The sequence below is a fragment of the Lagopus muta genome, chromosome Z, assembly GCF_023343835.1.
Source record: "Lagopus muta isolate bLagMut1 chromosome Z, bLagMut1 primary, whole genome shotgun sequence".
Classification (NCBI taxonomy): Eukaryota; Metazoa; Chordata; class Aves; order Galliformes; family Phasianidae; genus Lagopus; species Lagopus muta.
The window spans coordinates 66,581,184-66,608,111 of record NC_064472.1 but is presented as its reverse complement, the minus strand read 5'-3'; the positions used below and the strand labels follow the sequence as shown (position 1 = coordinate 66,608,111).

At 36.9% G+C, this 26,928-nt stretch overlaps 1 protein-coding gene across 1 annotated transcript in view; it reads right to left on the bottom strand.

The window, feature by feature from the left end:
* SNX2 (sorting nexin 2) overlaps positions 1 to 26,928 on the bottom strand; it is a 34,054-nt gene that overhangs the window by 3,261 nt on the left and 3,865 nt on the right. The window contains exons 2-12 of the mRNA XM_048930714.1: positions 23,051 to 23,165; positions 12,469 to 12,620; positions 11,252 to 11,318; positions 11,003 to 11,046; positions 10,765 to 10,906; positions 8,431 to 8,509; positions 5,428 to 5,503; positions 4,131 to 4,244; positions 3,811 to 3,904; positions 1,838 to 2,043; positions 829 to 972 (exon numbers count right to left, since the gene is read on the bottom strand). Coding sequence (XP_048786671.1) covers positions 829 to 972; positions 1,838 to 2,043; positions 3,811 to 3,904; positions 4,131 to 4,244; positions 5,428 to 5,503; positions 8,431 to 8,509; positions 10,765 to 10,906; positions 11,003 to 11,046; positions 11,252 to 11,318; positions 12,469 to 12,620; positions 23,051 to 23,165 — 1,233 coding nt within the window. The remainder of the gene's footprint in view (positions 1 to 828; positions 973 to 1,837; positions 2,044 to 3,810; positions 3,905 to 4,130; positions 4,245 to 5,427; positions 5,504 to 8,430; positions 8,510 to 10,764; positions 10,907 to 11,002; positions 11,047 to 11,251; positions 11,319 to 12,468; positions 12,621 to 23,050; positions 23,166 to 26,928) is intronic.

Sequence of the window (26,928 nt, the reverse complement as noted above, 5' to 3'; positions counted from 1 at the left end):
ACTGTGAACAGATGAATGACGTCAAGAATACCAACCAGAAAGAATATGCTCACATAAGACTCACACTAAGTTTTCCCAGTAAACAAGGGCTTTTTTAAAGAAAAAGAAAGAGCCAAGTTAATGGGAAACTTCAACGCCATATGCAAAATACACTGAAATATAGAAAGAACAAAGCAGCTTGTGATTAGTGACCAATGAGGAAGCCAAACAAAATATCTGCATAACAGGGTTTGAAATCTAACGTTCTCCCATTATTTAATGAGAGAATACTGTTGCATAATCAGAATGCATTAATGTTAAATAATTAAGTTGTCCTACCTCTTCAATTTCCTTAGTGAAGCATGATAGAAAAAGTGTATAAATTATGACACTTCAACATGTAAGACTTATTTTTACTGAAATCACACCATATATACATACAAATATATATGGGTAGATAAACGCTGCACAATAAAGCAAAACATGGGAACAGTTCTCCATTATTTTTTTGTGGGTTTTTTTTTGTATGAAATTTTAGCATCTTAGTGAAGATGCTCCTGTTTCTATCCAAGTCATTTGTTAAAATGTAAATGCAATTCAACTCGTCCATTTTTCCCTCCTCCCATTTCCCAGACTCCGTAGAGACATCTTTCGACTGCCTTCCACATCTTACAATGTGTAGAAATTGTGCACATTTTTAAAATAAATTTCAACAATTTCAGTAAATATGGCAGACAGCAAATGAGTAAGCAGTTCTTAAATAAAAATGGTATAAAGTAGTGCATTGATGCAGAATGAATGAGTCAAAGCAGAAAGTCTGATCACCAAAATAATGTTTGATAACATTACCTCTTTTATCTCATCTTTAGCTTGCTGCAACTTGTCAGGTTTGTTGGCAAGCTGGAGCTTTGCTTCAGCTTCACGTTTTTTTTGTAAAGTAACCTGAGCATCTTGCCACTTCTGCCAGCATTTCATTCGGTGATCAAACACACCCTGTGAGAATGAAGGAATTTATTAAACAACTGGAAATGTAAAAGCTATTTAATTTTTTTGTAGGATAAGGTGTTTCTGAATAAAATTAGAAGAATTATTTTCAAACTTCACTGTGTCTAACACGTCTACTTGCGTTTCACTTAACAGCATGGCTGCACAGCTAAATATGATCTATAAATAACAGAAGGCATTCAACAAGCCTCTTTGGAGTGGACGGTGCCCCATAGTACATTGTGTACCTCATTCCAACAAAACATTACCAAAGCAACCAAAGGGGGTGGAAATGGAGAAAGGGAGGAGAGAGAAAAGATTATTTTGACAAGTGCAGAGGTAATTCTGGATAAAATTCTCAGACATCCCTTTCCATTTCAAAACCTAGTTATATTATACAGTATGACTAACAACAGAACTGGATGCTTTCTTTAATGACACGTACATTCAAAATCTATATTTGTTTCGTATTTAAGGAAGCTTCTGGCTAGCCAAGAAGCGTGGCCAAAACACACTCTTGCTTAGACTTCACAGCATATAGCTTGCCCTAAAACCATATATTTAGACAGCTGGACTAGATGATTTTATAGGTCGTTTCCAACCTTGTGATTCTACGATCCTATATACAATTAGTACTGCTTAAAGAAGATATTCACCAATTACCTTTTTTCTGCATCTTATAAATTCCTCCCAATTTTAACACTAGAATAATTGATCACTAATTTATTTATTTTACTCAGAATGAAAGGCAAAAGCTTTGTGTCAACTGTGTAAAAAATGTACATATACACACAAACATTCATTTTCTTTGAACGTACAAGTTGAGGATTGTGACTTTAAACACAAAATTAGCTCTTTTTTGGCCAGTACTCACTTTTACTGCAGCAATGAGACGAATATAATCACCAAGCAGCTCTGAGAACATGTAGAAATCAGCAAAAGCTTGTTCTTGATGCAATTGATCTATCTTCTCCTCAACTTCTGCAAGCTGAGACAAAGCCCTAGATAGAGCAGTGTGGTCCTCAGAGTTACCTAACATGGCAGCACTTTTAGCAAAGGCAGCTGTGTTGGCTGAAAGTTCTAAAATACAGAAACAACATTCAGTACAATGTAGTCGACTTACATTACTTTGCAGCACAGATCAACACAGCAGAGCCTCGGCCCTAATGCAGTCCTCATGAACTTCATTCCAAATGAAAAACAGAAGATGTACTTCCTAAAGCTCATGATAGAATACACAAGGCATTCACAACGAAACCATATTTAGGAGAACACAGTGCACAGAATTCTCCATCAGTAAATGTTTTGCTGACCCTGTTATCATCTCTATCAGGAGACACGGAAAAAAATGTTACTTCATTATAAACAAAATGCCTGGTTTGGGAAAAGTCCAAGCGTACAGAACCTAAGCCAAGTCACCTTGAGAGCAACTTCAAACCAACCTCAGCTGGTCTAAAGCACTGTTAAGAGTTGGAAAATCCTATGTATCTCACAAGAACACCTCCACCACAAGTGAATTTATTTTTGTTGGACTGTCCTATTGACTGAAGTTCTTCTAATTGTACATAATGTAACACACTGCTATCTTTTGACACTTCATAGAGGAAAAAAAAATAAATACAACAAAATAATACAATATATACCTGAGTGGCTGGCTGGTATCTATGAAACTGAAGTTCTCAGCTTATTTACTACTAATTATAAGGCAACTGTTTCATCAAATCCCATGCAAGTCATCTTGTACAAAGTTAACTCCTATAAAGGACCTTCGAATATATATTTTTATCCAAAATACTTAAGAATTGAAAGTGCAAGCTTGTTTGCAACTCTACAGCTTTTGTAGAATCCTTAACAGCAGAAATGTTTGCAGAAGAAAAAACATCTTCAGATATGTGATACTCATATTTAAATAATTTCTTTAAAATTAAACAAACACTTTCTCAAATCAACAGAAAAAATCATGTCAATTTTCCAATTGAATTACTCCTTAAAATACTATTCAAGCTTGAGGTCATCTGCCCAAAGATTCTTCATGTCTGTGTTTTTTACACTACAGAGAACAGTTCATAGTAGTATAAGGAAGATGCAGCTCTGTGTACTTTTGAAAGTACAGAGTTGAAACATAATCTATAAATTTTAACGTAGCGCAGTAACCAAAAGACATATTTATAGCTTTGCACTGCAAATAGAAGTGGTTTTGTTGTTTTGTTTTTACGTAATGGAAAGCAGTCTTTGACAAAACAGCTACAAAGGTGGTCAAGACATAAACTTGTAGGCAATACTTCCCTCCAATACAAATAAATCCAAAGTTGATATTTTTAGAAGATCTTTTCAGTAAAGTTTACCTGAAGAGCAGCTTGATGATGTATCATTATGTGAATCAAATGAATAACAGAAAATGCCTATTTAAGAGCTTAAACTCATTTAGCAGAGCAGTACAGAAACATACAATGTTTGAATGGATTTATGCAGTAACTTTTTGCTCAGAAAGAATTTACTCTTGCCATGAGATCTAGAGATACATTTATATATGCCTACTGCAGTAGAATCCTTGCTAGGAATGGTATTAGAACTCTGCAAGAAAAGAAAAGAAACTATACCAGATCAATATAGTAACTTTCAAGTTCAACAGAAGGGATGGCTGATATTCTAGAGAGAATTAAAATTAATAGCAGGTATATCAAATTGATACAGCAGTTTACAGTAAAAGCTACAATTACAAGATTTTTTGCATTAAAATTTCCTGCATAACTCTACTCATTAGTCAAGAGTTCTGACACAATAAGTTCTCCTTTCATCACCGCTTCCTAAACTTAAGTTCATGTAAGCACATGAAAGAGAAGCTACCTTTTCTGTGGCAGACTAATGCTTCAACGCTGGCATGAAGTTTTCTAAGTTGCTGATCCAGATTCTCAAATTGCTGCTGTTTTTCTTCAAACCACTGACAAAAGATGAAAGAACCAAGCATTACAAATTAGATTACCACCAACATTTCTTGTTTAAAGAAGCAAATTATCCATGTACTGCCAGGGTGGTCAACTGATACAGCTAAGAATCCAAGCCAATAAGCAAATTAATAACCCATTTTCTACTTCTACAGCCTTAAAATGCAATTGTTGAGCCTCATTAATTCGTCTCATTATTCAAGTCGAAAATTCAGCTCTTACTGCATCCGATTCATTCATCTTGATTGTCATTTTGTTGACAGCGTCGGCAGCCTTGTTCACCATCCTCAATATTCCTGCTCCACTCAGAGCTTGGGTGTTAACCGCTCTCGGCAGCTGGAATTGAATGACAAATAAGAGCAAACAGACTGGTTAAAAGGATGGAGGCTTAACGGGGCACAAGGGGGAAAGAAAAGGATATAGTGCTTTCTTCAGTCCTATGTGTTTCAATATAGTGGAATCTAATTTCTTGGATTTACTACTTTTACATTCTCAGAGGAAAACTTAAAAATATAGACTATTTACTTTTCTTCTACATCTTTACATTTAAATGGAACAATCAGCCAACTTGTCTGAAGTTATTATGAACTAGCTAAAGGTCCTAACTAGCCACCTATAAGCAACAGAGAATAAGCTGCTACAGGAAGAGCAATGTTTACAATTAGAAGGAAGAAATTTGTCAAACACGTCATCATAATGCAAGATTTGCACTGTATAGTAACCATAAAAGATGGATATATTTTTCCACCTACCTCATGATTATTGGGAGAACTGTGCATTTGTTTAGATATGCAGAGGGTAAGCTAACAAATATTAGCATTACTCAAGTTAGTCTAAAGATGCTGTACAAGGTGGGCCCCCACATCAGACTTTTCACATGTAACATTTTGTCTGCTAGTACAGTTGCCAAATCCACTACACACATAACTAAAATACTAACATTATCCAAAAGACAATTCAGCGTTACAGCAAATCCACTTTGCACATGTATAAAGAGATACCATATGTCTTTAGCAATATATTTAATTTTGTAGGTATCAGGCTGATAGCACTGGTGGCTGAAGTTCTCTATGCACAAAACATCTAGCTTGTTCAGTAGCACTGCAAGCAGGTTCACATTATCACACTGACAAATGTCAAGAAGGACTCACAGAGGTAAGAAACCTGTTTCCAAGGCTATTAAATTCTTAACCTTACTTAACTATTAGCAACATCAATTACAGATAGCGACCGTGTGCACAAGCATTAACTAGAAATGTAGAGACCAACTAACTCAAGAAGAAACTGTGCAGCAGATAGCTTTTGGTCGCTGTAAGCCTAACTTCTCTCAGATGCACACACACACCATTTCCTAAGTATCCTTCTATTATTCTGTACCATGTACCACTGTATGATGAAGGGTGCAATCCAATTCTACATTAGATTAATCTAGGAGATTAGGTCTCAGCAGAAAGAGAATACATTAGTTTGTATGTCACAGTATCCAAAAATAAATAGAACATGAAAAAACTCAAAATACCTCAGAATTTTCCAAGAACTGCCTTAAATCTGGATCCTGTAACAAGGTCGGGTGTTTTACTGTTCGTTGTAAATACCTGTGATTTAAAAATTAAAATATTAGATAACAGATTGAATGTGTCTGACAGCAATGAAAAATTCCATCTAAAAAGCTTTATAATGCAGGGAGAACACAATGTCCCATATTACATAATGGGACTTCAATACTTGTAAAGTCACCCCTAACATGTCAGGGAATAGTTCAGACTCCATAGTGCTTCAATCCTTTGCCTCCCTACTGAATGTTCATATCATATTTCTGCATTCTGCCACCTTCCTTCAACATACATGTAGGTTAAGAGCTACATAGGCTAGCACCACTAAGCAGTTTAAACATTCAGTGAGGTCTTAGTCTAGTAAGGTAGACACAAAACCTGAAACTTCTGATAAAATGCAGCCACACACACTGTATATCATACCATAACACACCAAAGTAGCTGGTTGCTAACTTAGCTTAGGTGGGACTTACTATAACTGTACATTTCACAGTGTCAAAATATTATATTTCATATTTTCATCAATAAAATGAAATCCTCCTGCTCTAATAACAGCCAATTTTAGGCCAGAAAAACAATTTAAGAGAGAAGAAAAAACATTAAATGCTTTAAACATTCTTACACAATAGAGTGTACATAGGATATATATATATATCCTATATATACATATGTTTTTACATATATATCCTATATATATATATATATATATATATATATATATATATATATATATCCTATATATATATGTTTTTTCTTTTTCTTTTTTTTTTGTTATGGCTTATTCTGCCTTACTCGTTTTAGAATAAAAGACAGTCTTGAAAAAGTGAGCCAGTTATGTTCCAGGCATGAGCTCTTTATTTGGTAACTATGCTAGATCTTCATTCCACATTACTTCTGACATACACATAGAAATTAAATTAATGCAACTCTTACTGTTTTCTTTCTTTTTTTTTTCTTTTTCTTTTCCATTTTTGGTTAATTTAAAAACTACTTATTGAACAAGTATGGGTTGAAGAGTGAAATTTCAACAGTATTATTCCAGTAAAAAGCACTGTAAGTTTCTCATAAATGTTTGCCGTATTATACACTAACAGAAAGTGTTAAATGTTTACAAAGAGTGCCTTGTAGGAATACAGAATTTCAAAAGACTACAAGAGCATAAGAATATGTGATATTAACAGTCAAAATCTGCTAACAGAATACTATCAACTGCCTTTTGTACTTTTTTTAACGATTAGTTTTGCCTAAGTCTCAGCTATGAAATACCACATCAGACCCAGGACACTCTCAGATTACTTAGAATCTCCTACGAAGTGCTATGGAATGGAACACTCAATTCAAAGTCTGAGTACACTGATCAGGTATATTCTCCATCTGCCATTCGATATGGTCATTGGGTCCTCAGTGCTTCCTAAAGAAACTCACTGTTGCAGTGGAACAATTTCATAAATTAGATTGCTCAACTTTTCCTTGCATGTTCTGATAATTAGTAAGTTAAAGTTGCCATGTCAAGGAAAGATATTTTTCTTTAGAAATCTGCTACTACAGAACAACTCAGTCCATGGGAATTACTAACTTTTTCACTGGACACCAGTGACTGTGTTGCCTGAGGACATCTGGTAGACTTGCAGTACTTAAGTTCAATACTCCAGAAGATAAATTTTAGCGACCTCAACAGGTCTTTCCTCCCACTTTCTCTACAGCTTTGGGATCATGAAAGAACAAACTGAAGCACATTATTTGGTCTGGATTTCTGGAGCATATTAATATGTTTCCCCTGGGTTACATAATGATCAACAGAACCACTGCTTTTAAATGGCATTTGAACACCTTGACAGGGATGTAACTTTAAGATTCTGAAAGCAAAAGCCAGCTAAAATTGGCACGATGAAAAAGTTGCTTTTTGACAGGTAATGTTATCACAGTTTTTCTGAAAAACATTATCAAATATCCTGATGAGTTCAGTCCTCAGTATGTTGACATACACTCAACATCCACTAGAACTAGTACAACAGCAAAACTCCTTTAACAAATAAATGAAAAAAAAACCCCACAGCATTTAAAGCACATACACAAGTTCATGCGTTAAACTTGTTCCAGTTACAGTTCTATTGATCACATGACAAAATAAAGGGGGAAAACAGTAATCTCCGTTAGTAATCTCCGACTTCAAGTTGTGAGGAAATGTCACCTCATTTATCTAATTCCTCCAATCCCAACTGTTACTCCAAGTCTTTATATCTCATGGCAGCACTCCTTTAGCAACAGACTTGTTTAAGCATACATGATGTTTCACAGTTCTACTCCAGATGACAGAACTACTTTGTTAACTTCTGGGTACAATTTCAAGTAGCAAATATTAAGTCATACACCAAATTCCAGTGACAGGTATCTGTAAGACAGTACAACCTGTCAGTATTTGGAGGTTCAGTATCTGTTCAGATGTTTTTATATTATTAAGAAAATAGAAAGATATTAGCGACAGGAATCTAAAGTGATAATTTTTGGTTAAGACTAGGCCAAAGACTGATCTAGCTGACGATGTATGAAGTTCTTGAGGCCTTGGAGTTCCAGAGACAAACTAGAAGTTTTGACTTCTGTTTATTTTCCAGTTTAACTGAAACCATTGTATGGAATATTCTTCTCAAATGAGGCAATCATATCACAGCAATAACATATTAAAAAATCACACTGAAAAGCTCAGATACCTGCACAAGTTTTGCCAACGCAAGCTAATGAAGAAAGTTCAGACACTGGTTCTCTACAGTCTCAAAACTAAGCACTGACCAGCTAGAGGTGGTAGCTGTAATTCACCATATCAATGTGTCTACATTTCCAGTTATTAATGGGAATTATGCAACTTTTTTTAAACAAAAAAGAGACAGCTGCATACAATCTTCAGAACACACCTAAACACAGATGGGTCAGATACCTGTTAGAGACTAACAAGTTTTAGATACACACATTACCTTTCAAGAGCTGCTCTTCTTTTTTCTACAAATTCAGTAGATGAAGAATCTTCCTTTCCTACTTTAACCTTGGTCATGCCTTTGAAGAAAATGGCATCATATGGATTTTACTTTATTACACAGAAATCGTTAGTATAGCTGATATGATTATAAGATAAAGCTCATCTATGTTCAGATAATGTAAGTAAAATTACAATAAAAATTACTACACAGGAACAGAAAGAACAAACACTGCAGGCTGAACAGTCTTTTGGGAACAGTCCTGTGAAATACAGTTTCCTGTACTGCACTATTGTGGTTAAAAAGTTAACAAAGAAAGAACTGAATTTGGGTTTATGAGAGCAACAGAAAATTGTGATCAGTCTTACTGGTCAGTCATGTTCAAAAGAAGAAAGCATGCTAATAAAGCAGATTAAGAAAACAGGCTTTAACATGAGACTTACTGTTTTTTCATAGCCAATATTTTCATTCTACTATAGTCTAATCTTCAAAACTAAGAAGCTTTTAATTAACTAATGGAAACCACACAGCATTTTTGAAAAACAGTTTTATACCACTTCCTCTGCTGAAGTCAAGAGTGGCCAAAGAACTACAACCAGTGGCCAAAGAACTACAACTACAACCAAGTGTTCTTGATGTCTTGTGGTACGTGAAATATTTTCTCCTTCAGCAAGAAAGAACTCAAACTGTGGTTGATGTCAGTATTTTTCATACTTAAGACTCATATTCAGAGGACTTAGAAACCCAAGTGCTATAAAAAGCAACAAGATACACTGAACATTCAAAGTCACTCATTTTCTAAAGCATGGGAGAGTTATATTATAATCCAGACATGTCATTTTTACATGTCCAATTACTTCTGTGCTTTTCAAACTATACATTCTGAGTAGAAAGCTCTGAACATTTGAAAAAGTACTCTGTTGCCAGTCAGCTCAGCACTTTCCAAAACTGCTTCACTCCCAATTGTTTTTTTTTTAAAGCAAAATCTATGACTTTCAAAATAGATGTGAAAACGAGGCAGTTTAGATGAACACTGAACTCTGAATCACCAATGTCTCAGTTCTATTCTGTTGTTTCACAGGATATTTGGTAATTCAACACTTGCATCTGTGAACTGTCTTAAACACAGGTCCCTCCCAACTCCTACCAAATAAATAGATGGTAAAACAATAATAATAATGATTGATTTTAACTTCGAACTCTGAGCCCTATAACTAGTGTAACAGAATCAAAAGACTAAGGATTTTGTACAACACACATCACATAAAACTGGATGTAAAATGTTTCATATTAAATTTTAAAATAAGCATGTGATGTAAACTCATTTGCCATCTTTCAGCTGTTTTACCAGCTCTCAGTTGCATCTTAAACCAGCATCCTTTCACTCCTCCTGAATTAGACCATATATTTTTTGATAGAACCAAACAGCAAACTTGCACTGAACGGCAAGCAGTTCAGGTTTGAGGTATGACTTTCATGCGTCCTGAAAACAACCTACAGACTTCCCAACTTATCTGTATCTTAAGAAAGTCAGTCCCTACTTTAATGAAAAGCTGCTGCTCTAATGCTTTACAGATGAAACAAAAAAAACTGTCATTTCCTACAGATCAAGTAGCATTCCAGTGTCCATTGATTTATTTACATGGAAAAGCCACTAGACTTCCACACATTTCTTATTTTAAATGTTTAACTGTCTTCAAAGATCTTCTCCTACTTCGAGCTAAAAAACTTGCTTCATTACATAAACAGTGTTCCCTACCTGATGGAACAAAAATCTTATCTTTCAAGGTATTCAGTAAAACCAGTGTCACTCAAAAATATTTTTAAAGTTAGAACTTTGAAGAATTAACTAAGCATTTCACCATTCACAATGATTAGAAGAAACCAACTGACATATCAGAGAGGTGAGGTATGTATGAAGCTCTGTGTATTGTGAACAACCGATAACAACACAAGTTAAAAATAAACCTTCCTTTAACATCTTTGTTTTGACAGACTAATCAGCTCTTGAGGGGCAACAGTGAAGAAAGACTAGTAGATAAGAAACAGAGCACCAAGCATTAAGATGAATGTCTTTCTTATTACCAACACTGATTTGAGCTAAGAAGAGGCCACAACATATCTTTTCAGCTTAACCCTAACTTTCTAAAAATTGAGAACAGGAGAAATACATGGTAATTTGGAACACCTGATAAGAAGGAAGAAATATCTGCACAGAACAGTAATTACCTTAGAAGCACCTTAGAAGCACAGTGGTATAAAAATGTTTAATTTGTACTACAGTAATTAAATGACATGCACACGTACTTTCAACTGCACAGGAACTAGACTTACCTACAATACTTTTTTCTGGAGCTGGAGGCACAATGTAACCAATGTGCATGTACTTTGTTGCTAACTTGCTGTGCAAGCCAAGAAAATCACTGAATCTTCTTTTAACAGAGAACTCACTTTGGTGAAACATAGAAATGGATGTCTTGAAGAAAACAACAACAATTTTAGTGATGACTTGCTGATGCATTTACTTAGTTATAATACAAAGGTACCTGTAAATACTTGTTGAACTAGTTACCTTTGTTGTTACTCTGTATGCCATATAAGCGTTCATGCCATCCCCTGAAAGAAAATGAAAACACTTATGCTAGAATTAGTTTAATGCTTCCAGATACTTTTTGATTCAAAATATACATTACGTGTATTTCCACTTAGATACTGAAAGCACCCAAAAGATTACTGAGTAAGAAATAATGCTAAAATCTCAGAATGGCCTTTAACAGGTCAAACAGTCCATCATCTGATTTACTAGTCTGGAGAAACTTACCAACTTTCTCTGGGTCTGACACATTGATTTCTATATCAAACAAATCTCCATTTGCTTCCTCTTCAATCTAGGAAATGAACAGTTAGCAAGTTAATATGCACTCATATTATTTGAAGGTACAAAAATAAGAGAACAGTGGAAGTAGAAGTATGAGTCAGTATGCTTGTGAATTTAAAATCCCTTCCAGACCTGTCATCCAACATTATGTGAACGTAATTTCTCATAGGACTCTTAATTTTAAGCCTTCCTGGAAAACCTTTTTAGTATGGAAGCTTCCTCTCACATAAAGTAGCCTCAGAATTTTTAATAAATACTCATCTTGTGGGTATACTCATATTACTGCCTCCACTCTCAGCAGATAACATAGTTAAAAAAAATGCTCTTGTTAGCAGCGTTTCTATAATCTTTAAATCAAAATACAGATATTTGGGAAGGAAGAAGTCAAAGGCAGATAATTTCTGATACTTGCCTGGGCTCTAGTCATGCAGAATTTACATGCAATTGTACAAAAGTTTGATAAACAGGGATCTAAGGAAACACTGTGGCAGAAAGGACAGTATGTTGGGGCAGAAGAGGAAGAAAATAAGAATAAAATACCATCTTAGAAATTCTGGGGAAGAAGTAGTTTCTGAGTCACAAACAAGTCTTGTTTACAAACTCTTTACACTGACACTGTCTAGTAAGAGGACAGTGTAGAATGAATGCCATTTGCCAATGTCCTGACTTTGAATGGAACATCAAACGTCAACGTTTAAATCCTTATCATTCTAACAAACATTCTGTTTGTTAGTATACAGGATAATGCTAACAACTGCCCCTTTCATTTTCCCATTAACTACTTAATAAACAAAAGTTAAAATCAGTAACTTGATAGAGTTGCAATATAACATCATTAACATTTCTCCCATATCAAGCTCAAGGTTTGCTCCTACACCCACTTTTACAATGCCTAACCTGCAGGAATGAAGTGTTACTTCTTAATTTACAGATCTCCAATACAGTTATGTAATGAATTATCACGGTATTGTTTAAAGAGTCAAATGTATATCAAATTTTAAGTGCCAAAAATATAAACATATACACATTTCTCCTAACCAAAGGATAATCCTGTGAAATAATATTTAGAAACTGTAATGAACAACGAAATACACAAAACAACAACAAAATAACCCACAACTTCCAAGTCCAAACTAGATAGTTCCGAACTTGAGGTATACCTCTTCTCTTGATCTATCAAAACTTGCAGGGGCTGTTCCACTTTTCGATTCCATTCTAGGAGCTACTAATGCAGTAGGTGTCACAGGAGTGATTGCAGGAGTTGGTTCTGGTGAAAGTATTGGACTGTCCAATAAAACTTCTTCTGTGGCTTCTAGATAAAGAATTTGAGTTAGTTTTTGTATAGCTGAGACAGTTGCCTATCACAAAGATAACAAACACACACAAAATAAAGTGAAAATGTACAAGTCTAGTAAAAGCCTCCGTAAGAAGCGCCTGCTTGTGCTGGTAATTTCTTTAAATAAGTATAAAACTACATGCATCATTTGTATTAGGCTACAGTATGATTAATATTGTAATTCTTTTTTTTATATAGTCAGGTAAATAGTCTTTTAGAATATCCATGGAAGTTTTAGTCATTTATTTCTGTAAGAGATACTATGAAAGAAAACTCAGTTTCTTCTATCCCTAAGACTATTCTTTTCTGGTTTTGTACCCTGAACAACTAATTTAATCATACAGGCTGATAATCAAGCATATTCAGCAAAGTAGCATGCTTTAAAGGAAGTTACACAACCATAACGCAGGCTTCCACCCCAAAGCCCATAACCTAGCAAATAAATATTTTTAGCATTAGAGGCATTCTGACCTTTAAGATCATTTTTATTTACAACAATCTCCTTTAGGCTTACAATAGCTCATTCAAAGCTAAATACTTTCAGAACATATACAGTTCATCTACATTTGAAGAGGATCTGAATCTCTGCACTACAAATCCTGCATGTGTTCCTTGATTAGTTGGTTTTGACCACTGGCAAGCTATCCTCTTTCTGTCTACCAAGAAGTTCCTGTTCTAGTTTCAGTGATTAATGCTGTGGTTCTTGCTAAATGTGCATTTGCAAGAAATTCAGTTCCTCTAAAGATAATACTGACCGCAAAACAACATTTGATACAGAGACCGATTCCACCACTGTTCTCAGAATGTATTACCAACTAGACTTCCCACACCAGTTCCAACCACTTTACCAAGCATAGCTTCAGGCATTAATGCAGATCTACTCTAAGTCCTGCAAAGTTTCCAAAACAGATTATTATGCAAATTTGAAAAGAGCTGTTCTTGCATTTTTTTTTTTTTGTCTATGTAACAGCTCAATTTTCCAAAGAAACTAAGCCACATTCCTTCCACTTCTTAAATCCTGGTATGGATAAAGAGCATTACAGAATCACACAACTGCAGGGGTTGGAAGGGACCCCCAGAGATCATCAAGTCCAACCCCTTGCAAAGCAGGCTCCCTACAGCAGGCTGCACAGCTGGGTGTCCAGGCGGGTCTGAAATATCTCCAGAGAAGGAGAATCCACAGCCTCCCTGGGCAGCCTGTTGCAGTGCTCGACACCTCACTGTGAACAAGTTCCTTCTCAAACTGGTGCACAGGAAGTTCTACACCAGTACATGGCCATTTCCCCTTGTCCTATCACCATGTACCACTGAAAATCTTGATCATCATCAATTCCTATTCTTACTACAAGTTCTTATTCAAGGGTTAAGAAAAAAACAACAACACACAAGCCAGTTTAACAATCAGGTCTACCCTAAATTTGTGAAATTACTATATTATGTGTAAAAAAAAAGAAAAAAGTCTCATTTTCATCCCCCACAGCATCACTTGATTTTTCAGTTTTTCAGAACAGCCTTTAATCTACTAGCAATGTTGGCAAAACTGGAAACAGCATTAAATGAAGCATAACAGTTATTACTGAAAGAAGCAATATTATGGTCTTTCATAATCAATATATCAAAGCCACCCAGCTGCCATTTCTGCTAGTCAGTTCTATTTCCCACTCTTCTACGACACTTTTTCATAAATGTTCAAAACCACACTACTGGGATGAAAACGGCTGAATACCTAAATTTTTGCTTGATACCAGAACTCAAATTAAAAACAAACTTAAGGTCATCATGCCTTAGCCTGTTTGAAATATGCTCATTCTGGCTTGAGGCAAACAAAATTTGCTGTCATCACTTTGTTTTGGAATATACCACAGAACTGCTGAAGTTAGAAAGAACCTCTGGACATTGTTTAGCCTAACCCAACCACTCAAGCAATGTCTGCAACAGACTGCTCTGGACCACATCCAGTTGGGTTCTGAACATCCTGAAGGATGGAGATTCCATTTTCTCTCTGGACAACACAAACCAGTGCTTTAAAAATTCACCATTAAATTAAAAAATAAAAAAACGCTTCCCCTTATGTTTAAATAGTATCCCCCATACTTCCATTTATGCCTACTACCCTTTGTCTTCTCAGAGGGCACCACTAAGTCTGATTCCTCCTTCTTTAATTCCTCCTATCAGGTATTTGTACTCCTGGATGAATTTCTCTGAGTTTGATCATCAAGTTTCTTCCAATAATTTACCAGTAGTTCTAGGGAGTTCACAGGTGACTGGAGGTTGGCAAATGCAACACTCATCTATAAGAAGGACAGGAAGGAGGACCTGAGGTACTATAAGCCTGTCAGTCTGACTTCAGTGCCAGGAAAGTTCATGGAGCAGGGTATCTTGAGTGCCATCATACAGAATGTTAAGGACAACCAGGCATAGTCAGTACAGATTTATGAAAGGCAGGTCATGTCTGACTAACCTGATTTTTTGCGATGACACTCTTAATGATGAGGGAAAGGTTGTAGATGCTGTTTACTTGAACTTCAGCAAAGCATTTGATATTTTTTCCCTCATCATTTCCCTGGAGAAACTGGCTGCTCATGGCTTGGATGGATGGACTGTTCACTGGGTAAGAAGCTGGATGGTGGGAGCAAAGGGTCACTGCAAACAGAGTTAAATCCAGTTGGCACCAGTCACTAGTGGTGCTCCCAACCATGCAGTGGTAGGGCTAGTTTTGTTTAATATTTTTATCAATAATCTTGACCAACATGTCCTCAGTAAGTTTGCAGAAGATACCAAGTTGGATGGCAGTGTTGATCTGTCGAGGGTGGGAAGACACTACAGAGGGAGATAGGATGGTTGGATGGTCTGAGCCCAGTCTTGTGACATTGAATAAGGCAATCAGCCAGGTCCTACACTTTGGTCACAGCAACCTCATGTATTGCTACAGGTTTGGGGCTAGAAAACTGAGAAGAGAGGAAAAGGATCTGGGGATGCTAGTTGACACTTGGCTGGACATGAGCCAGCAGTGTGCCCAGGCAGCCAAGAAGGCCATGGGCATCCAGGCTTGTATCAGACATAGTGCCATCAGCAGGGCTAGGAGATGGATGACTGTCCTCACATACTCTATCCTTGTGAAACTGCACCTTGAGTACTGTGCTTGGTTTAAGGCCTTTCACTATAAGAGGGATATGGATTAGCTGGAATGCATTAAAGGAAGAAAAACAAACTGCTAAACGGATTACAAAACTAGAGTTATAACTAACAGCTGAGGGAAATCGAAGAGGCTCAGGAGAGCCTGAAAGGTGGTTGTAGGTGGGCACCAGTCTCTCTTCTCAAGTGACAAGTGAAAGGATGAAAGAAAACAGCATAAAGTTGCAGAAGGGGAGGTTTAAATTGGATATCAGGAAGAACTCCCTCACTTAGAGAGTGGTCAGACATTGGAACAGGCTGTCCAGAGAAGCAGTGGCATCATCATCTTAAACACTGGAAATATTTAAGAGATGTGTGGGCATGGTGCTTAGGGACACAGGTGGGTGGACTGGTAGTGTCAGGTGATGGCTGGACTTGATCTTCCCAGCCTAAACAATCCTAGCATTCTCTTCTCCGGTCAGCACAGTTCCATCTCTCTCAGCCTCTGCTCCCGTGTCAAGCACTTCATGCTCCTGATCACGTTAATGGCCATTTCATGAGCTCACTCCATTTATCCCTGGTAATGGGATGCTCAGAACTGGGCCCACTGGTGTGGGCTCACTGGCATTGAGCAGAGGGGAAGGACTACCTTTCTTGACTTCCTGGCACCATTATTCTAATTTCAGGTTATTTGTTATTTTCAAAGTAATGTTAAGCACAAGGACTTTCTCATATTTTAAAATCAGAAAGATTATCTAAAATACTTATTTGAAAAAGGCTGTTCTCCTACCACTGCTTCGTTTTTCTAGTTAAATCTTTAGGAATTGTAGAAGAATCCTACTTATGGTTTCTACCCTCAAATGCCACAGGAAAGATATTGCATTTTTGTACAACAAAGAAGTTTAATTCAAAACACTTTTCATGTCAGCATGAAAAGTCATGCTGACACAGCTGGAAAATAAGAACCTTTTAAAGTGGAAGAACAGCATTTCAGTGTGGAAGAGAGAGAGACCATTTGTTGTCTAGCAGCATTCAACATACATAAGGATTTATACAAGTGTACATACTTCTATTCAGTAGTTGTATCAGTGTATGCACTTGTGCACACACACAAATACAAATCGAGCTACCAAATTCCAATTTTTCCTTTTCCAGTTACCAGCTATATACCAGTGCACATTTGGGAAAAAAACCATTAACCAACAGTAAGCACCTTTCTGTACCTTCAAATTTTAGATGGGCTTATAATACAAAACATGAAGTAATTCATTCCACACTCTCATCAGTTGGGAAAACATTCCCGTTATCATGAAAATGAGACCATGAAAACAGAGTGAATTCAAATCACCAAACCAGCACTGCTTTAGGATGAAACAATAGCACACTTTTTCCCTACCAATTCTCTGTCTCAGTCTGTTATTCACACACATTAGTACTAATGAATCCAGGCTGATTATCACCTGAAATACAACCTAGACCAGCCCCCTACCCCTGTTCAGCAATGGCTGAAGTGACACTGCTGCACTATTTCTGCAAGAGAGGACATGGCTAGAAATGCAAGAACACCATCTTGCAGCTTTATGATCACAACAGGCATAAGAGCAGACTTTACTCATACCAGTATTTCCAATCCTGTGAGAGTCCAAGTTGGCTGAGCGTGAACAAAGTTTTTAAGGTGTTGCCTATGAACCCTTCTTTTCTTGGAGGAACTTAGTGAGAGGAAAAAAAGGTATGTTTAATAGACATCAAGTCAGTTATTTTCAAGAAGAAATTATAGTTCATGCTACCCTCCCTCCTGCTATCTCTGACTCCAAATCTGCATGCATCCAGCATACAGCATGTATCTAGAAGAGATAAATGGAAAGCTTGGTAGAAGGGTGTTGAGGGGAGACAGCAGCAGACAAGGATGACATTTTCTTCATTTAGAAGTTTTAAAATTTCAGAAGTAGATTACTGACTTTCAAGACACATTGCAAAGGAAAAAAGAATTATTATTTCTACAGCAAGAATAGCAGGCTATTGTGCTTCCTACCTTTTTTCCCTGCTTAGAAACATGTTTTATGACAAGCACGTGCATTACTTCTCAAGAAACAGATTAGTCTGGACGACCTATGCCAGTTACACTTCTTACATTCATCATTTCAATATGGAAAATTAGATGATACAGTGTGGATTAAAATGTAAATGATGTTTATTTTTTCACTGAGGGGTGAATTTGGTAGGTTTCACAGAAGAAACTATGGTGCTTCCAGAAGCACCTGCTTTACTTAATCATTTTAGATGATCCACAGAAAATTCATATATTTGGCTGTGTGAGGGGGCCAGATATATATTTTTTTACTCTGTATTAATATTTGCATGAAAAATGAGATCTGGATGACTTGCTTTTCTGTATAGTTTTCAAAGGTGTAAGTTCTTCTTATGCTCAGCTCCACAGAGGAAAACATTAACATCCAATGCTCACATCAGTTCTGACAGCTATCAGCACATATTAACAGCTCCCACCAATTTGATACTGCAAGATTTGTACACATGAACACCAGCTTCACAAAGAGGTCTTTTATCAAAGATCATTCTCAAGATGTTAAGCTCTCAAAGAACAAGAAAATATATCAGCCTATTAAAGAAAGCAATCAGATACACTGGCACTTAAGCAGCGAGCTTAACCTCAGCATTAGGCACCTCCTTTCACCACCAGTATTTGTCAAGCATCATATGAGGAAGCGCAAGTGTTGCAGTTCCTTACAAGCAGCTCACTTCTGAGCTAAGTTATTTTTACCTACCACACATCCAAATGTCATAGATCTCTAACATACTGACATCACTAGAGTGCTCAAATTAGCTTATTATCCTTGAAAGTTTACTAAGTTGATCACATAAATTTGGAAGTAAACTTCAGTAAGAGCTGCTGCCCAGAAGAAAGGAGAAATCATTGGGTAAAAAACTGCTGCTGCAGGTTTAGCATATTTTGAAGACAGACAACCTCACAGAACAGACTGTTCTAAAATGAGTAAGTCACAGGCCATGACCCTTACTAATATGACAGAAGGACTAAAACAATCACAGTGAGAAAACAAACACTGTTAACAGAACAGCCACTAGTTGGTTCAAACATTTTTGTTTTTGGTTCAGACCCAAAGTCAATAACCAGTTTCTAATAACCAGCCCAGCACCAGCAAGTAGCTCTTGACTAACAGATGTTATTGCTAGAAATTCTTGCTGTTCAGTTCATCTAAGATGAAACTATGAAAACTGAAATGGAAACTATGCCTTGTCTGGTTCATGGAACTGGCATATTCTTTTCTCTACAAACTTCCAAGCGAGTAGAAAAAAAAAATATTAAAATGTATCTTAAGGAAATAAATTAAAAAGAACCTGAAGTACACACCATCACTAAGAAAAAAATCCCACCAAAATGCACCAACTTCTCCCCAAGACAGAGCAGTCAGATACCAGCTTAAGAGAATCCATTCCCAGCTTTCACAGAATCACAGAGTTGTAGGGGTTAGAAGGGACCTCCAGAGATCATTGAGTCCAACCCCCTGCAAAATGGGCTCCCTACAGCAGGCTGCACAGTGGGGTGTCCAGGCAGGTCTGAAATATCTCCAGAGATGCTGAATCCACAGCCTCCCTGGGCAGCCTGTTCCAGCCCTCTGTCACCTTACTATGAAGTTCCTTCTCATATTGGTGCAGAACTTCCTATGATCAAGTTTATGGTCATTTCCTCTTGTCCTGTCCCCACAGAGCCCTGACAAGAGGTTGGCCACATCCTTTTGACTCCCACTCTTAAGATACTTATAAGCATTAACAAGATCACCTCTAAGTCTTCTTTCCTCAAGGCTGCACAGAGCCAGGTCACGCAGCCTTTCCTCACGGGGGAGATGCTCCAGACCCTTTATCATCTTCATGTCCTTCTGCTGGACTCTCTCTCCGGGGATCCCTGTTTTGTACCAAGCAGCCCAGAACTGGATGCAGTACACCAGGTGAGGCCTGACCAGGGCAGAGCAGAGGGGGAGGATCACCTCCCTTGACCTGCTGGCCGTGCTCCTTTTAATGCACCCCAGGATCCCACTGGCCTTCCTTACCACCAGGGACAGTGCTGGCTCATGGCCAACCTGTCATCCACCAAAACCCCCAGGACCAGAGTCCTTCCCTACAGACCTTGTCTCCAGCGGATCATGTCCCAACCTCTACTGATACTTGCAGTTATTCCTTCCCAGGTGCAAGAGTGGAAAAATTGTAATTTTCTTTTTTTCCTGTAAATAATGAAAGAGTATGGGAGTAACTTAACAGCCTTGCTCCTCTATGAGCACTGGAGGCAGAAGGCACAGGCAACTATGTCCAGCAGCTACACGTGCAGCTGAAGGCCCGTATTTCAGACAACAACTCATGATCTAATTACTTACTCTACAGTAGAAACTTATGGATGGACAATATTTAAATACATCTCAAAGCTCTTAAAAATATTGCTGATACGAAATGAATCATTGATCACAATGTTCCCCATATGTATGAGGTCTATAGGTCAACATAAAGTAATTCATTTTTGGCCAAATATACAACAAAGTGACTTTTACACTAAAAGTGAAAATACTTAAATGAGTTTAGCAAGGCAGTTTATTTACAGAGCCAAGAAACACAATACTCATGAATGCAGCAGTGAGGTTTATTAGCTTCCAACAGAGCAGATGGAAAACCCATTTTCTTCTACCTTTACAGCCCAGTTTTATTTTGTTCTGTCAAAGAACTTATGGGTCAGCAGAGATGAGGTAAGGAATATCTAAAAAAAATTATTTCAGATATTTTCCTATGTCTGCCTCAGGAAAGCTACAGCAAAGAAGCTGTAATACAGTCAAAGAAGTCTGAAAAAAATATCCCAGATCCAGACTTACATCAACACAGATTAGGAAATCATAATTTACTTATCACCTTTTTTTAATGGATGGATAATGAAAAAAATACATTCAAACCTACACGAGCTAAAGAATACCCTCTTTTTTTTTTTTTTTTTTTTACAAATTCGGCTGCAAAACTGTGATTGTTTATAATCCCAAAGAGCCAGTCTCTCCTTCCAGAAGCCACCCACAGCATTTCCTTTTGTCTGGATTTTATAGCATCTAATAATTCAATATAAAGGAACAACATAATTTATGAAATGTAGAATGTCATTATTTTCCTCTCCAGTTAGCCTCTGTTCCAGTAGGCTAGGTAGATGTACTTTTCTGGAATTTCAACACATTGAACAAAAAAACCACAGTTACACTCATATTTTAATTAGGTCTTTCCTTGACAGAAACTAAGGTTTATACCATCAAGCCTAAAGCAAATCCCTCGTGTATTCTTATCATTTTGCTTCTACTGAAGGGCTGGATTAACATCACTGTCCAGCAAAATGGTCCTAAAAAAGGAAAAGGTAATTATACTTGTGAAAGCGTAGCACCTAAACCTGCTTTGGCAGGGGGGTTGGTCTCGATGATCTCTTGAGGTCCATTCCAACCCCTACAATTCTGTGATTCTGTGAAATGACCCTTTTTTTTTCTTCTTTAAAGAACTCCCATGCTGCCAGAGATACAAAGCTGGAAGTTCTTCACTGGGATACAACTGTATTATACAAACTTCCTGATCAGAACAAGATACTGCAAATCTATCTTACACTCCATAAATTCCTGTTCTTCCCTGTTTGAAACTCCACAGAGCCTCAGTCAGTACACAAACTGCCCTTCACAAACCGGTTTTACTTTGTTAGACATGCAGTATGTCAGAAGCTTTCAGTTCAACGCCATATGCATTTAAAAGAATGTCTTCCACAGAAAAACTCAAACTCATTAAATCAGTTTCATTCACTTTCTCACAGCACTCACTTTAGTTGAAACAATCTGGCTGCTAACTCTTGTTCCTTCTGTCAGGTTCTCATCAATATCTAATCCAGCCACCTTCTTTTATAGCCAGATGAGAATTGGCTGTCCTAAAATATATCCATTCCAGACAGCTCTGTGTCTACAAAAGATTGCCTTTATATTCTGTATAAACTACTAGCACTAGAAAGCTTCATTCCTGAACCACTGTCTCTTCAAGTCATAAAATTACATAACACAAATACAAAAGAACCAGGAAAGCCCTTCTGTTTTTTCACTCTCTTATCTTAAAATAGTTTCAGACAGTCAACAAACCGGTCAATATATTCTAAAGTCCCTTAGTAAATAAAAGTTCAAATATATGGAAATTTGTTAAGTTCAGAATAAAGATAATGGACTTGTGTATACAGCTATCTATAAAAAATAAGACAGGAACTTATTTTCAAATGATTGTATCAGGGAATCTATGATATTAGATTAGGACTGTATTCAAAACAGACTGTGAACCGACTCAGCAACAAGTTGTAGAAGGGAAAGTGTTACTGCTGAGAACTGTGCAGTCTCAGTTCACACTACCAATAAACTGACGCCCAGTAAAAAGATTTAACAAATGCTATGGAGTTCCACATGAAAAAAAACTGTACATCACTGTCAAATTAAGAAAATTTAACTTTTCTATTTAATAAGTTTTCCAAGATGCCACTTATTCAGTATGAGAACGATTCTTCTCTGTTACCCCACAAATATATATATTGCCACGGGTATAACAGAGTGTTTACTCTTCAGACAACACATTAAAATTTGGTTGAAAAAAGTCCCAGACCTAATTTATCAATGAAATTAAAACTCATCTAATCCAAATAAGTCACATATCACTTTATTTTAACTAAAAAAGCAAGGTAAAAATCTTCTCAGTTCAAAGGCTGCACTCCAAAACAGTTTCACAATGTACTATCAGGATATTGTCAGTATCAATATGTCAGCAATTACAGAACAAACAAATCTGAAGAAAAAAGAAACTTGTCCCTCCTTCCTTATTACTCATGCCAATTTTCAAATTCACAAATATAACAGCATATTTAAGAAGATCACAGGATTTGAAATAAATATGACTGGTGAATCCAGTAAAGAATGTTGATGAAAGCCAGCAACACTGCTAATACTGAAATGTACTAATTCATTACTCAATGAACTTTCCAGGAAGTGTACCTTTGACACAACAAGCAATGGTTACAATTGGCTACAATATCAAATTGTATTAAATTAAAATTGAAGTTTTCATTAAAAGGGAATGGCTTCAAAATTCCTCACACCCAGGCAATGAAAATGATTTTAAATAGCACAACAAAGCATTAACTCTCCTTCTCAGAAAAGCACACTCCCTAAAATCCAAGAGCAAGAGTTTACACTGACATGCTAGAAGAAAAAAGTAATTACCAGCAAAAAGATCTTCTCTGTCATCATCTATCATTTCTGCTGGCTTTGGACCATTGAAGATTGTGCTGAGATCTTCTGCTGGAAGACTTGCTGGCTCTGGAGATGAAGGACTTGACTGTTAAAAAACAACAACAACAATGTGAAATAATTGGCACACAACTAGTTCCCATGTGTCAGCATGTAGGAATTACTGCAACATTCTTTCATCGCAAAGAAACAAGGGAAGATGTACAGAAGGGAAACCATGTCAGCTATTTCCATTTCCTACTCCTATTGTAATAACAATGAACAAAGGATATGAGCTAGTCAACAGCTCTCCATTCCTCTGTTGAGGGAGAAAAAAGTTACTAATTTCCTCAAACTTAAATAACATGAAACAAAAGCTGCTACAGAAGCATCAAGAATAAAATTATTAGTACTGCTGAATGTAATTTGATTACTGAGCTCCTTTACAGGCTTACAATATAAGGCTTATATTTTTTAGATTTGGATGTGTATGCAGAAAAACTAATAACCATACCTTCAAGTTCCCTATAGAAATTTTTCATATATTTTTAAAAGAACTTGAAGCCACCAAAAGAACAGAACCTTGCCTGTAGGCATAAGCAGTTTTTGTATCTTTACAACAGATTGAATTAGGGGATTATTGGTGCAGAGGATAACATTGTACTGACATGTAAACTATGCCTACCACAGTTGCACATTCGTGCTTTTTTGTTTGTTTGTCTTGTTTTTAATCACTGAAGCCTAGAATTTTCCTTGTGAAAAGGAGGACACTCAGGAAAACAGAATCAATACTGAAGCTGGGGTACCAGATGTACAGCTTACTCAGAAAACAGATTACTTTCAACTGAAGATCAGCACTTCAGTTACCAAATCTTACTAAGTATCAACCACAGTTATTCCAACAGTACTAGAAAACTTGAAAAACTCACTTCCTGCAGCTTTATCAAAGGAATAAATCTGTTTAAGGAGTTTTCAGCAACAGCTTATCTGCTCACAAACACGTGCACTTCACAAGGGGTGTCTGTAAACTGTGCCACTGTTGCTGAGGATCACAATTCATAACAGATATGAAAAGTTTCAGGTCACACTTCAACAAATGCCAAAAGATCTTAAAAACAACCCTGAAAAACAATATAAAAACACTGAAATAACCTGTCTAGATTACATATTGCACAGTAGCACAGCCATCAGAACTAAGGGAGAGGTATTCCTCACAGCTGATTCTTCAAGAAAAGCAGATGTTCTGGCATGACATACAGAACTGTTGCTTTACTTCAAGCAGCAGAGAATAAGACTCTGGCCCCTAAATCAATCCAAATCACAGACATCTGAAATTCTGGTCAGAGCAAGTAAGGAAGGAGCAGCAGAGGTCCTGACAGAAAAAATGCAAAAATAGCACAGAATTGCTCTTCACAGGACATATGAAATCTCTCTTGACTTGGAAAGGTGTTAAGCTCTTGCCTACTGAAGTCAGAAGAAGGTGAAAGAAAACACAAGGAAACCAGATTCATTTAAATGTAAATTCTACTACTGCTGCAGTGAGAAACAGTTTCATTCAAATAATAGATTATATTCCTTTGTCATAGGCTGCCACTCCCTGAGAAGCCCAAATACAAGGAAACAATCACAAAAACCCGAAGTTATATGCAACAAAAGGAGCAGACTTTGGAAGTGCTTGCTGGACTCTCTAGAGCCTACAAGGAAGGTCAGGGCAGAAGCAGTGGGGAGCTCAACACATGAGGGTGAGCTTACAAGCAAGCAGTTGACTGGACACACATATACTTCTCACCTCATACTATGTCCATATCCAAATAAATTCCACAGGAAATACAGTGCTACGAGATAATAAAGTTATATTTCTCCATACTTTAAAGTATCATCCTAAGTTATATTACAAGATATAACTAGGAAATTTAAAAATAACTTCACCTCTTGACACGCTTCATTATTCTACAAATGACAGTGCAGATAGTTTGCATTGCATGGGTGTTCTCAAATTACTTAAGTGTTGACCTTCCAAGTAACATGTTCCAGATGAAACAGCCTATCTCTGTGTACGGTTTCAGCCACAAATTCAGGACTGCACATCAACTATGACAGGAGAGCAAGGAAAAGCTTGATTTCCCTCTGAGAACCAAGCAATTCAAAGTTATATCAACAAAAGCTATTCTGCACAAAATAAACAAACTTACAGATTACTCATTTCAAAATAGTTTTGCTGATGTTCAACTTCAAGTAAAGCCCCACTACATATTTGCAGATCTGAGGTTCAGCTTGAAGTGGCACTCCACCCTAGCACAGATGCAGAATCACGTGTAGTTAATTTTTTGCTAACTCATCTCCATGAGAAACAGTTGTAAAATGCCAAGCTTCCCTGAACACTTGGTGCATGCAGCAGGTTGTACCCAGCTTTATCCCTTAATTGAGCTGATTAAAGAATGGAGGAAAAAAAAAAGTCACTGAAGATTATTTAGATCTTCAAGGCATCCCCCTAATCTACCTCGTATTATCTGAGATAGCTATTTTACTTACTGATTGTTATTTTTCATTATATCTGCTCCTAATTACAAAAAGGAATCCTAGCAGAGAAAAAAAAAAATACACCTTGAACTCTTGAACTTGATCCACACATGTCATAATATGAAAACGCTTATGCACCCAAATCAGCAAGATAACCAGAGGACATAACCCAGGCCTTCCAACTTTGAAGGAAACAGTCTTTGTAGGAACAGACATAAACGGATGGAAAGATGGCAGTGGGGGAAAACTGTCCATGAAGCACAGGTGGAGAATATAACCTAAATGAGATCCCTCAGACAACCCTAAAGGCACAACAGAAAGCTTAAGAACCAAAGCTTATTCATGCAGCTGTTAAAAGTGTTCAAAGGTTACAGTATCTAGAAGTGACTCTTTTCAGAAAGATTTCCAGCGAAAAAGACATTCCATTAATTATTTACCATATGGACATAACACAAAATTTGTATGTGCTGCATAATCTCAAGATCTGTTTTTAAGAATAGAAAATATTAAAGTTTAACTTTGAAGATGATTTCCAGGTAAAGTGTCTTTCCTTCCAAACAGCCTTCTGCTGATATTTTCCAGCTGACTGATCTTTCAATGGCTCTCTGGAAATTTTCAACAGTTGTCATTCTCAGATGTGATAAACGAAGGATGAGGTCAAATACCTTCTTAATATTAAAAAAAGAAAAAAGAACTAGAAAGAGAGAGAACTTAAATCAGAGTGTATACAAGCTTCTTAAAGATGATTCCTTCTCTGAACATTAACAGCACCATCTTGTTTCTCAGAGTTTTGCAATGAAATTTTGTTAGTCATCCTCAAAAGTCATCTTCAACAGGACAGCTGTTCTCAGTGAACTACAAAGACACAGAAAGCCACTAGCCCTGAATCTGTCAGAACTAGAACCAGTAATGCCTAATCACCTAATTATTCTGTTCAGCCTTTCCAACTACAAAACAGCAACCACACCAATAGCAATATCAAGCTACAGATGGAAGTTAAGAGAGCTTATTCCAAATTCTCCAGCTCAACTTCATCCTTTAATGACTACAATATAGAGCTAAAATGTCTAAGAAAGGCTGAGAGAGAATCCAGTACATACACAAAGCAGTGAACAACTAAGTACCAGAAAAGAAACTGAAGAGAGAGACTAACAACAACTCACTAACAAGACACACACAGACAGCATAGCTGTTCACAAGCTTTAAACCTACCTTATGCCAGTGACTCACAAGCCTGTTTATTTCCTGAAATATATATGCCTGTGAAGCTGCTGTCTGGCTCCTAAGCAGAAAGAAATACAGGGGCAGCATCTAACAGCCAAAACATCGGGACACTGGGTATGCAGGACATT